At 47.8% G+C, this 16,547-nt stretch overlaps 2 protein-coding genes across 2 annotated transcripts; both read right to left on the bottom strand.

Annotated features, from left to right (window-relative positions):
• Positions 1-2,372: 2,372 nt before the first annotated feature.
• Positions 2,373-5,906, bottom strand: TMEM35A (transmembrane protein 35A). Its single transcript, XM_065689570.1, has 2 exons — positions 5,714-5,906; positions 2,373-2,960 (listed from the first exon to the last, which is right to left on the bottom strand). The coding sequence occupies exons 1-2, from the start codon at positions 5,831-5,833 to the stop codon at positions 2,574-2,576; spliced, it is 507 nt and encodes a 168-aa protein (XP_065545642.1). The 5' UTR covers positions 5,834-5,906; the 3' UTR covers positions 2,373-2,573.
• A 1,858-nt stretch (positions 5,907-7,764) lies between these two features.
• Positions 7,765-16,396, bottom strand: TRMT2B (tRNA methyltransferase 2 homolog B). The gene is made up of 12 exons (XM_065689685.1): positions 15,917-16,396; positions 14,555-14,609; positions 13,846-13,965; positions 13,331-13,430; positions 12,833-12,903; positions 12,254-12,400; positions 12,010-12,104; positions 11,284-11,498; positions 11,059-11,160; positions 10,758-10,877; positions 9,880-9,979; positions 7,765-8,030 (listed from the first exon to the last, which is right to left on the bottom strand). Exons 1-12 carry the CDS (start codon positions 16,165-16,167, stop codon positions 7,904-7,906), a joined length of 1,503 nt encoding a protein of 500 aa, XP_065545757.1. The 5' UTR covers positions 16,168-16,396; the 3' UTR covers positions 7,765-7,903.
• Positions 16,397-16,547: the final 151 nt, after the last annotated feature.

The following is a 16,547-nucleotide window of genomic DNA, read 5'->3' as shown; positions in this document are numbered from 1 at the left end:
TTTGTTCCGTGTTTAACAGCGGGTGGAGGTGTCGGGCAGGTCCTGCGGGTGGGTCAGCAGTTTTGGGGAGCCCTGAGGGAGGCTGCAGGACAGGCGCCCCTCCTCTGATAGATGTTGCTGCTTGTCACGCCGCAGTGGGGAAACATGGCGCTAGCGGGTGCCTGCCCTCAGTAATGGGGTGAGACTGAAAGGACTGGATCGTAGAATTTGGGCTGGAAGGGACCCACAAAGGGCAGCCAGACCAACCCCCTGCGATGGTGGGCTTGGACATGAAAAGAAGAAAGAAAAGCACAGGGAGAAAAAAGACATCGAGTAAATGAGCATCGTTGTCTTACAAAGGGACTAAATCAGTTCTTGGTGCCGTATCACCTCGAGCAAGGAAAGATGCTTCCACTAATAGTTCGCTGATGCTGGGGGACAGTGATGGAGATCAACCCAACATAGGTAAACACAGAGTTCTTGTTACTGTACCCAAATGAGTTTTGTATTCCTAATAAAGATCATGTGGCCGCTGCCGGCGGTCAGTAATTTATACTGCTGCAAATGTGAAAAGGGGGATGTTTTCCAGAATTCACAGTCGGAAGTTTTTGCAAGGATACATTTTGCTATGTGGAATATTCCTACATTTGTTGGGACGGCACCTGTGCAGGTTTCACTGAGGAACCTTACAAAAGGCAAACACAAACACTTACAGCAGAGTTAGATACATGTGTCAGGGGCAGCTGGCCAAAAGGCTGCAGCAATTCACCTCAATTCAACTCACGAGTACTTTGAGTAGGAAAACACATCATGGTGGGGTTTGAGTGAGTGATACTTGGCTTTGAATTAAAAAGTGATTAATAACTCGAGTCAGGGCATGGTAGATGAAATGCATTTTGGAAAGTAAAGCAAATCTTATATACATTTGGGATGGGCTTGAGGTAGTCTGTAAAGATGAGAGATTGTCTAAGAAAGGTGGCCTGTTCGTAGTTTCCTTTGTGCAGGGTTCATATCTGGTAGGAGAGAATCAATCACTCTTAGGGGCTGTAGGAGGAAGATTTTTCAGCATATATATAATATATATATATTTGGGATTACAGCTGTTTCAGCAGCAAACTTAGAAGAAAACTGGATATACTGTGTATGAACATCCATCATTAATTCTTATAGAGACATAATACATTTTACTGGAGTTTTAATGTCTTTTCTTGCTGACACATTGTACTGAAGCAGAAATTTATCTGAGCCTGTTTCATGACCAAGCACTTGTTTGAAATGCCTGTGGTTATTGATGTAAAGCCCAGTAATATTCAGATAGCTTTGATCCTGCATCACCTTGTCTTCCCCTGAAATGCCCTGATATGATTCTGCCCATTTTAGGGGCGATGTTTGAGCACAGGAAAAATACTTTCAAATGTGTCTCTTGAAAAAAAATAATTTTTTTTTTGTCAAGACATTTTTCTCCATATTTCAAAAAATTTATTAATGTGAGGAACTAAGAAAACAAGGAAAAACTGAAAGCAGACAAACATCAAGAAAAACAGTCTCAGCGGTAACACATGCTTCTTATGACACTCTGTAAGGTTTCAGATACAACACACAGGGATTCAGGCTCTGAGAGGACTTCCCCCGGCTCACTAAAGCTACGTGGGATAAACAGCGAGGTACCTGGACATGTTCAGACCCTCATCTATCAGCAATAACCAACAATTCTATAAAGCTACAGTAGTCGTGGAAAAAGGAATCTTGTTCTTGGAAGGAAATAGGGAGCATGATGCTATTTGCCAACAGCAGGCAGATCTTTTGAGTTCTTTGGGCAGTTCTGCTCCCCATCCCCTCACCAGGGATCCTTACTTTCTGCCAAGAAGGGTAAAGAGGTGCCATTGCCTTGTGTGAAGTGGGCAAAAAATGACTTTTATCAGGCCACTGTCCCAGTTTTAGAGCCTCTGCAAAGTGTGGAAGTTGAGAAAGATGTAAATAGTGCACTCCATGCTTTCCCTAGATGTCCAAAGAAAGGACTGGGCACAGAGGAAGCAGCGGCTACAGGACCCCTCTCTTAAACACAGCAGGACTTTTATGCTTGGTATGGTCCTTTCTCCCCTTGACTATGGAGAAGGAAACATAGATCTGTGGATGGGGCTACACAAGCCAGCACAGGGTCATCCTGGTTATGTTCTACCCAGCTGCTGCTGCTGCTTAGCCTGCCATGTAGCAGAAGTGCTTCCAGGCGAGGTTTCAGCTGTTACTCAGGGTTTGTTCTCCCCAGTGCAGCAGTGCCAAGCTAGCATGATTACCTGTCTAAGTCTTTGCCTATGCTCTCAGGCTGGTTTTGCAGCTTCTGCTGAGGCCAGCATACTCCAGCCAGGCTGTTCACTGCCTCCAAGCTACCCCAGTTAGCTTGTGTTCATCTACATTACAGGGCAGCAGCAAAAGCAAGACTACAGTGTAGACATACCACGTGTCTCTCAGACCCCAAGCGCAACTTTATTTAGACAGACAAAAAAATATAAATAGGTAAATAAAAAACAATTTTTTTCTGGGTGATTTTCAGGAGAGAGCTGCCTCGAGGGTCCGTATTTCTCACATGCACTCAACTAGGATACCTTCATTTTGCCTTTCTCAGGAGCTGCTTCATTGATGAGTGGCTGTTCATCCCCATTCACTGACAGGATCCTCTTTTCTGGCGGCTGCTCCTCTGGCTGGCGGGCAATCAGCAGGCGACAGGTAAGCAGGATCCCAAAGACTAGAGCATGGGCATAACGCTTGAGTGGGTCCCCCACTAGCTGGTGGAAAAAGAGCACAGCCAGCACAAGGAGAAGGAGGAGAAAGTTGGCCACGTCTTTGGGGCGACCAGGCACCAGTGTCATGACAATGCCACACGCCACTTCTAGGGCACCAATGCTCTTGCGGAGGAGGATGGAGCTCACTCCCATCTTCTTCAGCATGGGGAGGGCCCGCACGTAGCTTTTGTATGCTCGTTTCTGAAATCAAGCAGTAATAGAGTAGAACACCACAGTGTGAGAAAGTAAAGGCAAAGGTGAATTCCATTTAAATAGATTGCTGTAGAGCATGACCTAAAGATCACTTCATACATCACCCTCTGACACAATACCCAATCTGTACCCCTAAAGCTTCTGTTGGGGGGATATTAATACCATCAACCTGCAATTCCCCTTTATAAGTTGTTGCCTCCTTGCTGGAAAACAGTACCACAGCCTAACACCCATCTGTGGAGCTAGAACCAGGCCAGGTGTACCCTCTCCTGAAATCTGAAGTTACAATTCCTAGAATTAGCAATGCGGAACCATGTTTAAAAAGCAGTACCTCTCTCCAGGAGTAGCTAGTCCCTAAGTAACACACCTAGTCCCTGCAAAGCCAAGGCACATCAAGGAAAAAGAGAAGTCTCTACCTCACAGCAACTTACAATGTTCTAGTGTTTAGGAGCAGTACAATCTTAGCATGGGTCTATACATGAAAGCTGAGATTCAACAACCCTATTTTGTGCTTCTTTACCTTTGTGATCCTTTCTTTCCTCAGATGAAAGCAAACTGACCTGTGATATCCTGTTTCCTGGTTTATGCTGGGTTTAGAAGCAGTGTAAGTTGGAAGACTAAGCCACCTTACACGGCTGCCTTATTGTTTCAGGGAAGAAACAGCCTCTGTCCTTACACACATTTAAGTTCTTGCATTTGAACATTAGGTGTTTGTGGGCTTACTGGTTTTGTTTGCCTTTTTTTTCAATTATTTCCTTTTATATATATTTTAATAAAGCTCCTAGCTATTGAGACACTGAAATTATTTCCACTTACACTTGAGTATACATCCCTGTGGATACTCTTGCCACTGTGCTCTCTGCTTGCTAATCAGGAGAGGGAAATGGAAGCTGAATCTTGGGGACAGAGCTGTTCAGCTGACACAGGCACTAATCCCATTGCAGATTTACTTCCATGTGCTTTTGGAAACCTGCACTGGAGGCACACAGAACTCCCCTACTTCTCTGTAAATTTCTCTGCTTTCTCCTAAGAGGAGCTGGCACTTCAAAAATACACAGCTACCAAATAACTGAAGATCTCATGACACAGTTACTCCAAGTGTATTCATTACTAAGGAAGGATTTTAAACCATCAGTGGATAAAACCTCTCCTCAGAGCAGAGTACAGTTGTGAAAGATACAGCTCTTTAAAGAAAGGCACTATCAGCATGTTCTAGAGTACTCTGAAGTATTTTAATAGACAAACTAGTGTGTCTGGTTTTTGCTGAATGAAAAGCTTCAAGTTTGGTGTTGCAGGTAAGTAACAGCGACTTATCTAAATAAGTTCCTCTTATTTGCCTGGGGCAAGAAGATCCATGCTTATTGATGGGCAAAATCAGGTTTTCACTGTCTCTATTACATGACAGACCACTCTGGTATGCAGCATAGCAAAAGCATGAAAGCCTAATGAGCCGTGAACATGTTACAATATGAGCTATTAAGAATGACAGAAGAATGATGGTGCTGTGTAACATCCAAGTGCTTCTGTGTTGTCTTTCTAAAAATGGAGATCATTCCTAACTGTAGGCCTGACTCTTGGTAAAGCAGAAAGGGACAGGGAAGTGAAATATTTTACAGAGCAAGGATTTTGCAATGCAAAGTCTCACTGCTGTGTTCTGTCCCTTATGTACCAGAAGCTTAACAGCTTTGTTTCCTGGGCATTTCATCTCTGTCTCTTGCCCCCGAGTCTCATCTTGGTGATTCCCCTCTGTAAGATCTCTGTGCTGGGCTGCAGGTGAGCCACTGTGATTCAGATGTTACTTGAGAGCTAAGCAAAAGCAGCTGGGCAGGTGGAGCAAGGGGAGAGAACAGAATGTGCTGGAAACTTCCAGCGCTGTATTTTTAAGAGGCACAAAAATTATACCAGTGCATTTCAGCCACTGCAATAAATGTGACAGGGGCCAGCAGGAGCATAAACAAACATGGACAAGGCAGCACGATGTAGCAGCTGCCTGCCTGCAGCTTGCAGCCAGCAAAGCTCTGCAGCAGGGCTGGCCCTGGGCAGGGATGAGCAGCACTAGCTCATCAGCTGGGAAATGCACACAGTGACTTCCCCATCCTCTCCTCACCCCTTTCCATTAGGCAGAAGGAGGAGAGGCTTATTTCCCAGGCTAATGATAAGGTGGCTATTAATAATATCTTCTTCTGCCAGCTAAGAATCTCAAAGCATTTCACAGGCACGAATTAATCCCTGCTCAGCCTGATGAGGTAGGGACAGTGTCATTATCCTTGCTTTAAAGCACGGAATTTTGAGCATGACAATCTGGCTGCCAAAGCAGGCATCTGCTTTTCCTACCCTCAGTCCGGGGGTAGGTATTCCCCCAGGGATCAGCTGTACCTGCCTGCTACATGTCTGGCACTCGTACAGACCTTGTTTTTCAGAGACCCTTGCATCCCCATATTTTGCAGGCATTGGTGTGCTACCGTCCTCCTTCCCTCCCCTCCACAAGAGGTTTCTCCATGGATACACTCAGACAGAGCCCAGCGACAGCTGCCAGGATATCCATGGCAATGCGTATTACTTGTGTCTATCTGTGTCCATCAGAGAGACAGATAAGCTTCTTCCCTCTCCCCCCCACCGTCGCTCAGCGTCCCAGAGCAGTCTCCCTCCGTATATCCCACTGCAAACGCTGCTTCTGCCACAGGGTTGAGGGGAAGACAGCCCCCATGTTTCTCCCTCCATGCTGCCACTGCCGTACTCACCATCTCATTGTAAGCATCTCTGCTGAGCCGAGGGGTCAGTTTGATGGTCCCCATAAAGACGAAGAAGAGCCCCAAGGCCACCGAGAGGGCGACGATGGTGATGGTCCTGGGGGATGCCATGGAGGCGCAGGGAACCAGTCCTAGCGAGGCCTTCTCGCTGTGGCTGCCCGCCCGAGCGGGAGGCTGTCAGCCACCATTGAAGGAGATGAGGAATAAAGCTGCAGAGGCAGCAGGATGACAGCGGGAGGTGGATTCAGCCTCCTCCACTCAGCAACCTCCGGGTCCTAATGCCCCACAGCCAGGCAGGCAGAGCCAGGCAGCTCTAGCACCTGCCAAGTGATGAGCGTTCCCACCGCTCCTACCATGAAGTCATCCTCTGTTTCCTTGAACATTCCATACATTACACACAGAAAGCGGAAACTGAGCCGGTCCTAGGGATGCAGGATGCACAATGCATAGTGCAGTTGCTCATTCCTGGGAAAACAAGGATGTGCTAGCAGAAAGCAGGGGAGCAACCTGCTGTGGAGTAGTCAGAGGTCCCTTGGACATAGGCAGCTTTCAGTTTCAGGTGCTCAGGCACCAATTTATTAAGCAATATGGGGATTTATTGTTGTGTATTTGCCCCCAAATAAGCAAAAAAAAAAAAAAAAAAGATGTCCCTATGGCTGTCCTGAAACTTGATGCCCAAAAGAGTGAGACCACTGTGCCACCCTTCCCCACAGCAGATGAAGTGTCCTGTATGTCCAGCTCACCAGAGTATTGGAAGGGTTTCTTGATCCTCTGTTACTTTCTGATTAAAAGTCATTATCTCTCCCCCTCTAATTTGCAACAAATTTACTTTTGACAAAACCATGTCCAGGCTAAGCAGAAATCCATTCAGATCTCACAGTGAGAAACCAGGGTGTAATGATAGGAAACAACTTCGGAAAACTCTATCCCTTGCTATTAACTGAAACAAAAGGCTGTAACAGCGTGCAAAATTCTCATGGGATAACAAAAGAGTGACACTTCCTGTGCCTGGCAGGAATCCCCCCATCATCTCCCCTTTCTAGTGTAGTAAGTCTCAGGTCCTGAACCCATGTATTTTAAGCTCCCATGGCTTGAGACGTGGTGGTTGTTACTATTCCAAGCTCACATTGCTTAGGACTGGAGTTAAAGTCTGAATAACAGAGGCAGCTCTCTGTTTCTTGGAAGTTTGTCAGCCTTGATGCAGCCAGATCAGATAGGCAACTCCTTTTCTGGAAGAAAGGGTCAAATTTAACAGCCTCACTGCAGGTAAGTGTTCTGCTCTGGTGCAGATGACCAGGATAAACCAAAAGGTAACTTCAATACAACACAAAAGTAAAAATTAGAAGAATAAAAGGAGCCCTGTAAACAGCGTGGAGTTCATGAACACAAGGGAACTGCTCACTCAGACCTATCTCCAGGTTGTAGCAACTCCATCTTTTGAAGATCTGAAGAGAACAAGGATCACAGCTTGCCAGTCAATGAGCAACCTGATGAGGAAATAACTTGTTGCTGCTGACATTTTCACAGGGCACTTCATATTTAGGTTATCAACAAGCATTAGCAGAGAATGGAGAGGATAGGACATGCTGAAACCTGCTCTCTCCATTTTATAGACAAATCTTCCCCATTGCTTCCAACATATCCACATGACTGACAGTGATTCAGTAGTGGGTTTGGAGGTTTATACAGGAAATATTCCCCTGACGCCAAAAGTCAACATTTTCCCAGTGAAACATGAGGGTTTCTAGTTCCTACTGTTTCTTCATTGCAAATTCACTATCAACTTGAAAAACACCTGAAAAATCCTTGAAGCAAGCAGAGAACTAATGGCATGCAGTACTCAAAAGTACAGCGGATTTTAATATTCCATATTCACATGTTGATGGTGAAAACCCACAACAGCAGGGGGAGTGTATTTTCCAGGCTGCTAAAGCATCCCATGAAGAGGTTTGCAGGAGAGAGAAGGGTGATGAAATGCTACAGAGAACCTTTTCATCCCAGAAATCTTAGTGTTTCCTTACAGAACAGTGTTAGGCAACCCAGAGCAAAAGCAAAATTATTTATTTTTTAAATACGAATGTCAAGAAAATAAGTTAAAATCCATCATTACATAGACTCCAGTCTTCAGGACTGCAGGAGGTTGCTTCCCAAGCTCTCAGAGCTGGCCTACCTATGTCCCTATCAGCGGGTTAGCAGCAGCACCAGCTCACAATGAACAGTATGAGGAAACATATCAAAAGGTATAGCCAACGTGGGGGTAAATGGGTCTCCTAACAGTTTCTTCCCTGGGTCAGGTGGGCAGCACAACCTGTGAAAAGCAAAGAGAGCATCCTTTAGACCAGTAGCAGAAGCCTTCCCACCATTATCATGGTGGGATGTATATCATGTGGGAGACTGTGTGTACAGTAGCACAGAGAATGTACTAAGGAGGCATGTGTTTGGCTAACATCACTCTGAGTCTTCAGCTGACACTGTCTGAGGTGTGGAACCATCAACACTGAACCCCAAAGCAGCCCTAAAAGCCTCATGGACAAGCTGAAGAGTCAGTGGCAGGTTTAAAGCTCCCTTTCTCACAAGTCATCCCAGCTGAAAGACACTTAATACCCTTAGAAAATAATCCTCAGTTTTGCACTACCTTCATCGGTTACCTGCAGACAGATTTATCACCTACAAATGGGCCTGCTCTGGATGAAGACTTGGCTATATGATTAAGACTAAGCAGGTGCAAGAGACTGATCTAAAATCAGACACCACAGTCCATTGTCTCAAAGATTGGTCTGAGAAGCTAAGATGGAAATCCACCTATCTTTTGTCTCAGAGATGGGTGGGAGGAATTGAGATAAAACTCCAGTATCCACTGCCTGTGAGAAGGGTGTGAGGAGCTGAACTGGGACTCCACCATCCATTGCCTGAGGGATGAGTGGGAAAGAGCTCTTTCAGTAGGAAAGACTCTTCAGTCCATTACCTCTAGGGCTGGTGTGAGGAATTGCTACCCCTTATCCCAAGAATTGCTGCAGGCACCTGTGTGTGTGCAGCTGAAGAGCTGGCTGCAAGACCAGGGAAACCAGTCCACCAGGAACTAGCAATAGGTGACATGAAGAACAGATGTACTCCCCCCAGCTCATTATAAAAGGGGAAGGAGGTAATCACCAAGGGGTACATCTCTGGGGAGCCACTGCCATGAGGATGACTCCAGAAGGACACCTCCGTGAGGACTCTCTCCACTGATAACTACTACAGACCCTGAGGGACACCCTCCATGAGACATCGCCATGAGGGCAACTCCACAAAACACACTCCATGGGGTACCTTCAAGGGGATGACTCAAGAAGGATGCCTCCACGAGGACACCCACCTCTGATGGACTCTTGGGGGATGCTCTGCTCCGATACCAACTACGAACCCTGAAGAACTCCCACCACCAACAACGACAATGGATCCCTGGGACACCGCTGGATCCCCAGTGGTGACTACTGCTCTTTCTCACTCTCTGCGCCCTGAATCCTTGCTTCATTTTCTAACTTTTTTCCAATCTCTCCTATCGCTATCTTCTTTATTACAATCATTTCCCTTTTTTATAACTGTATTTTCATAATTTGTAATAAACTTACTACTTGATAACGGTACTTGACCTCATTTGCATCTTAATTTCACTCTTGGGATCACAGACTGAAACAGGGTCCAGCACTGGGGTTTTCTCCAGTCAGACCCTGACAGCAGGTGACTAAATCCCCTTGGCTGTACTTCATTAGCTTGGGGCCAGCCTCCCTGCAGTGAACCCAGTGGACTCTGTATCCCACACGCAGATGGGCTATTTTGTTAGGGAAGGATGCACAATGCCATTATAGCATGTGTGCATTATTTTCTCTTCCACACCGATGCAGTAAAGTATCCTGCTGGAACATAAAGCCCAAAGAATACCCACTACCTTAAACCAGCAAGTATAGCTTACAGGTAAGCCTAGAGTAACGTGTAAACTACTTCTGACCATGCACTGACCAGTCCTGGGTCACACCTGCAGAACTCACCCAGTGCCATTCAGTTGCAACAAAAACCTTCCTAAGCCAAGGTCAGATATTTACGTCCTTGTCTGACATAACCAGGTGTGTCCCTGTCACTAAGTCAGTGGAAGAAAAGAGAGGAGGGTGCTCGCTCACTCAGTAAAGTTCCTCATGGCTTCACCCTCTGGCTTGCAGGAGATGTAGAGCAGCCTTCGGATGGACTTGCAGTTTCGGATGGCTCGCACAACCCTGTAATCTGGGAAAACAAATACCGTGCTTTACAGTGACCCTCCACCACCATGAGCTCTCCAGAAGGAATGATTGCACAGGAAGTACCACACAACTGCACATCACACACGCTTGTGAGACTGCACCAGGACCAGCTTGGGACTTCCTAGTACGCACTGGAGCAAGTCCAGCGGAGACAACTAAAATGGCTAGAGGGCTTGGGCACAGGATGCACAACGAGAGTGTAAGGGCTGGGGTTATTCAGCCTGGGGAACAGAAGGTGAGCAGGGATCCATTTGCTATCTTCAGTGGCTTCATGGGGTATTAGAGAGAAGATAGAGCTAGAATCTTCTCAGAAGGACATGAGAAGAGGGTGAGAGGCAACAGATGCACTGCAGCAAGGGGAAATGTAGGGAGTATTAGGGAAAAAAAAATTCAGGAGAGAGTATCCACCCTTGGACACATTCAAACCTCAGCTGTGCTTCATAGCCCTGTGCAACTGTACACAACTCTGAAATTGGCCTTGCTTTAGTTGTGGGATTGCACACAGGCCTTCAAAGGCTCCTTCTCTCCTAAATGATTCTGAGAAGCCATGAAAGATAGGGAAAATATTAGAGCTGTCTGCTTTAAAGAGAAGGCATTACAAAGGCACTAGAAACAGCAGACCATGGGATTTTAGCTGCTGTCAGCACCAAGGTAAGAAACTAGAGACTAAGCAGGGGGTTTGGAGCCAGTGTAAGAGGTCTCATGGAGCTCGTTCAAAATTCCCTGCTTTTAAGGTGAAAATAAACAGCATATTCTCTTACGGAGCCCAGCCCGGGATGGGTTCACCACAGCAACAACGGGTCGGGCATCCTCCCACGATGACAGGAGCTGTGGTAACACGGCCTCTGCCTTTCCACTGTGAAACTCACAGTTTGAAATTCCTGTGAAGCAGAAAGCAACCACACAAACTGAGCAGAGCCAGTCTCACCAGACATCAGGTATAACACGAAGTACCGCCTTTTGCTGCGTGGAGGTGACTTGCCAGCATCCCTCTGCTCAGTTCTGCTTCCAGTTTTTCAGCAGTTAGCTTGAAACTCTCTGCCATGGCAAGTTTGAACTCACCATTGAATGCTGCATTCCACCTGGCATCCTCTATTGCCTTCTCCACCACCTCAATACCAATAATCTTGGACACTTGGCGAGCCAAAGAGAGACCTATTGCACCTAGAAACAAGGGACACAAAAATACTCCGTCTATCCATGCTGAAGAAACAAGCCTTTAGATACTGGAGATAGTTTCTAGCACGCAAAGCACCTGGGAGCCAGGCTCACACAGCCACTGCTCACCCGTTCCACAGCAGATGTCCAGGAGGATGGTGTCCCCACCAACCTGACCCAGCTCCCCAACCGCCTGGTACAGAGCTTCTGCTCCAGCTGTGTTTACTTGGAAGAAGGCATCCGGAGAGATGCGAAACTTGAGGCCGAGCACTTCTTCAAAGATGTGTGGCTCTCCGTGAAGGAGCTGGAAGGGGGCCTGCTCGTGGGAGCAGCGTGTCATGGTGCTAGCAGAGCACACAAGAACCAGCTGTTAGAAGGCAGCAGAGAAGCAGTTCATTCCCATTCCCAGGATGCTCATGTGCAGGGGAGGATGGTTCTCCCTCCACCAACTTTTATTTCAAGTGAGCCTTTCAAGAGGATCAAAGAATTCTGATTTTTTGGTAAGGGATCTGTTATTTGCACTGCCTGTAATTCATCAAAAGAATCAAAATGGCTTTGCAGAGGACAGCAGACCGAGGGTCTATTCCCCAGTTTTGCAGCTAATGTGATTCACTGTCTCGGGAGTAAACTCAAGGCTCGTAACTCCCATAAGGTAGGGCACAGTGTATGCAAATATTTCAGGTCTGGAAAAACAAAACATGTGGCCATCTTAAAACCACATCTACAAAAGGCCGCCAAACATCTGTCATTGTCTTCAAGCAGTCCCTGGACTGGTAGAATTTGAATTTAATTAGAGATGGAGGAGAAAAAGGAGGTGGTTTTCTTTCCACTTTCTCCTCATGTCAAGACATATACCTCTCTTGGAAATAGAGTGAAGTCAAGGCACAGATTGCTCCAGGTCCACACGTGAAGAATTCCTTAAGCAATGATTTCTGAGTAGCCAGCTCCTCCTGTCAGGAGCCAGAAAGGACAAGCTGGCTGTTTGGGTAATCCAATTAGACACCTCTCCCTAGCGATACACTCAGCAAGCTCAGGTCAGCCAGGGGCCATCACCCGGCTCATGTGCCTGTTGCCATGGCTCTGTCCTCCATGTACTCACTTGGCCGAGGTCCTGCGGGTGGAAGGTGATGATAGCCATGGTGTGACCGTAGCTGCTGGTGCGCACCACGAGCTCCCGCCAGTGGCCACCTTTGTGGAAGAGGAGGCAGGAGTCCAGAGGGGAGCGGCGAATGAAGTCCTCGTAGCACTGAGCAGAGGGCAAACAGCACTTGTAGTAGAGTGAAGACAAATGCCCTGGTCTTAGCATAACTCTGTGCCCCCCAAATGTGTGGCCATTCCACCGGTACCATCTGACTTTTACTGTTTGATTTCAACGCACTCAGTAAAAGCTCCTTCCCAGTTCTTGAAACGTAATTTCAATTTCTCATTCTTACATACTTTACTAGATTGACACAAATTAATAGTCACTTGATTAATTTCATTCTTTGGGATAGTTTAGAAGCTGCAGTATTAACAAGCAGGGCTTTTTATCCATCATTCACAGTCAGGCCTGAAACTTCCCAAAACATGAAACTGGACTTGACAACCGAGCGTAACAAAAATGACAATGTTCTCCCATATAAGTTATAGCAGTCCTTCTGCTTCACAGTCCAGGAACAGACATGACTCATTTATTTACCTGGGCTACTTGTTTGTGGTTTAGGGGTATGTTCTCCATGTGGTTGGCTTTCACGCAGACAATATTTCTTGCTGGAGAGAGACAGAGAGGTATTTAGTCATTTTATTTCAGGGCACATAAAGCACTGCCTCAGACATCCCAAACGCTCCAACGTTGCTCTGCTGCCTATGGACAAACACACATTCCCCCATAGTCTCCTTGCTAAACACAGGCTCCTGGAACATGGCAAAAACATGGGAATAGCATAATTGAGAATAACAACCCTAAATCCTGGAGGGGCTGCTACCACAGCTGTCATCCTTACTGCTCTATTTAGCAGCTCATTAGCTTCTTAAGGAGTTAATGAACTGAGGCTTTCTGTTGTTTCCTTGGACTTGGTGGTGTTTCTGTTGGCATTGCCAGGATTGAGGCTTCTAACTCAGATGGGGGATGTCACAGCAAAGCCTTGCCTTAACCCACACCAGCAGTTTTCTACCCAGCTCCTTGTCCTGCACTGACCTTTGCCAGTTCCCACATAGAGCCCCACGGTTTTGGGGTTCCCATCTGGTCCTCGGTTCACAGAGAAAGTAGACTTGTTTCGGTAGCCATTAATGACAGGCTGGGGGAGGAAAGAAGGAACAATAAAGCCTTGGATTAAAAGAAAAAGTAATGGAGGAAAGGCAAAGCCCAGCCTGGGTGTTCTGTTGGCAACACGGGAAGATCCACATGGATGTGCAAAATGCAGAAACAGAGTTTATGCACGAGACCCCCAGTACTTCCCCTTGGGAAGAAGGAATTGCTGTATGGGACAGAATGGTAACAACTTTATCGGGGAAGGCTTGGGCACAAGAAGGGGTTCATAATCACTGGGCTTGTTCACTCTCCAGCAGTCACAGGCTGCAAAGCAGAAGCTAGCAAGGACTGCCACAGACACATTATCTGCAACCAAGTAATCCCCACCATGAGACACTCTGGGATTTGAGTAAGAAACTGTTAGTGGCTCAGAGGGAACAGCATTCCCTTGGGACACTCACTGACGGGACTATAGGCTGGAGAGGACAGCAGAGTCCACCAGGCTGCCGTGTGTCTATGCCCAACTTCTCAAGACAAGATGCCAGCGTCTGCAAAATCTTCTTCTGGCTTTCATACTTCACCTGCAGAGGAGTCCTAAGCCAGAAACACTCTTACAGGACCACACAGCAGTGGGCAGCCCGTCACCCACCTCTGGGAGGGCCAACAGGAGGGAATACTGCAAGTAGGACACAGCCCCAGGGGAGCTCTGCCTTTCCCATCACTGCAGCTGCTTGAGGTAACAGAGAGAGAAAAACCCTGTGTCTGTGGTCCCAAAGCACTGGGACCACAGACACTGGAGCACTTGGTCCAGCCTGAAGCCCCAGTGAACCAGCTGGGCAGGATCACTGTGTGAGTGCCCATCTTCTGTGCTGTTGGTGACCACATACACCCCCCCACAGGGGACCTCACAGTTCTAGCCTTGAACAGATTTAATTTGATTAATTTAATTCATTCCAATTAAAAAAAATAAAATTCATTGTAATTTAATTAAAAAAATTTAATTTCATTTAATTAATTCCACATTTAATTAATGAAGAATTAAAGCACCAGTAAACAGGCTCTGAAGAGTTTACATTCATTACACAACTAAGATACTCAGGGCTGTTGCTCAGGAAGGATAATAGGGACAGCTGGGGCAACACAACAGAGGAAAGTCCACGTACATCTTACCTGCAGCTGCTCTTGATAGGGAAGTCTCCACAGTGGAGTCACTGCATTTGCTAACCTGGAAAGCACAACATCACAGTAGTGCTCAGAGCTACTCACCTCCTGATCCTTATGGCGTAACATCCCCACCAACTGCTTCATGGGCAGGATCCTTCTGGTACAGGCTCTGTACCAAAGCTGGCTGTGAACAATGAAACTCCCTTTTCATGGCACCTTCCCAGTGCAGAATACTTGTGGCTGGAAGAGTGACCTAGGAACCACAATGACCAGCTCTCCAGAGGACAGGTTGAGCCTTTAGCAGATTGACCAGTGATGCCCAGGTAACCCAGGTATTTTTCTGATCCCCCTTTAGAGAACAGAGCCAGGAACAGTGTTTTCCCTGCACAGGGACCCAGAGAGATCCTGCCAAGCCCAGGGTGAGATCTGATTTCAGGATGGTAAAGCCAGGAAAATGATTATTCAAATGGGGGAAAAAATCAAACCAAAGTGCAGGCAGAAAAGGGAAAAATAAAGAGATAGATAGATAATATATTGTAGCTTCAGGTGGGGTCTGTTGCTTTCTCCCACTGAATCAGAGGCTTTGCCAATCCATTGCTGCTGTGAGGACAGCCCAAGTCCCATTTCCCTGGGGTATTCTCCTAAAGGAGCAAGATGCTTCTCTCATCACTCGGTGCATCCATCCTGCATCATGGACCTGCTCACACTTCCAGCCACTACTGCATGTTTTCTATTTGCTAATACTGTACTAGATTAATTCCACCAGAGTAAAATGCACAGTTTGTGTGTGACAGGTAGGAAACTACAGGCTGCCCACTCTCGCTGACCTGGCCACTCATACCCTGACGGTTCGGAGATCAACCTCAGAACCTGGAGCTATTTGTACCTGAGGCAGGGTGAGCATGAGCAAAACACAGAAAAGCCAATCTAAAAATAAACCAAAACCAAACCCCAGCAGAGGAAGGGCTGAGGTGGATATGACCCAAGCTGTAACTATCATCAACTGTGGACACACGAAGCCCATGGACAGCCTCACACCGCAGCTGGATAAGATGCTGTTGTTGCTTACTGGTATTTTGGGAGCTGCTTCTGAAGCACCCAACTACCTATAGGCACAGAACCGCAAATCAAACGGACTATTACTTTCTGCTTGCCGGTGTGACAACCGCTCTGCTCCTGACCCTTTCCTCTTAGACCTTTTAATTTGTGTTCTCTGTTATTCCCATGGCCAGGCCAAGCTCCAGGGGAGCCAGCTGAGCTCTGGCTCTTCCATTCCTCCTGGAGAGCGCTGGCTGGAGGTGAAACCCCCAACCCTCTGCTCGAACCGCTTCAGGTGCTTTGGAAGCAAGCATTTTGGTAAAGCCCTACCTCTCCTCCCAGGAGGAACAGGGCAGGCTGCGGCCCTCACCGCCCTTTCCTTTCTCCTTCCGCGGTGCTGCTGCCTTCCGTGCCGGCAAGCTGCGGTCCCAGCCAGGCAGGCCGCTCAGGAGAGCGCTCAGAAGGGGCCGGCGCTGCAGTCTCAGCGCACAGGACAGAGCCACGGTGGGGCGGAGGGCGGCTGCACCGCTGCCAACAGCGCAGCGAGGCCACCGCCAGCCCGCCGGGCACACCAGCTTCATCCCTGGAGACGGGCTGGGGAGAGCTCCGAGCTCCGTGCTCCGCTCCGGGAACCGAAACCACTCGGTCTAAAGGCACCCGCGGCCCCTCCGTGCCTGCCCTTCGCCCGCTGCACCCGGACAGGGCCTGCGGCAAGAGCCAAGAGCGCTCTCCCCCTCACAGCCGCGGTTACCACAGGCGAGGCCTCCGCGCTCCGGCTCCCTATCAGACCGCGACGGCAGAGGCGGGGCCTGCCCTATGGACTCGCCCACTAGTGGGCGGGGCGTCCTTGAGACGTGTCCAATAACCACGCCTCTTCCCTCCTCCCCCCACCCCCCCACCCCCGCGCCGTCCGCTGATTGGCCGGCGGCTACGCGAGCAGGAGTGAAGCAGCGAGCGTTCC

The sequence above is a fragment of the Lathamus discolor genome, chromosome 9 (genome assembly GCF_037157495.1).
Source record: "Lathamus discolor isolate bLatDis1 chromosome 9, bLatDis1.hap1, whole genome shotgun sequence".
Lineage (NCBI taxonomy): Eukaryota > Metazoa > Chordata > Aves > Psittaciformes > Psittacidae > Lathamus > Lathamus discolor.
The sequence above is the reverse complement of the archived record's forward strand: the minus strand, read 5'-3'. Positions and strand labels throughout refer to the sequence as shown.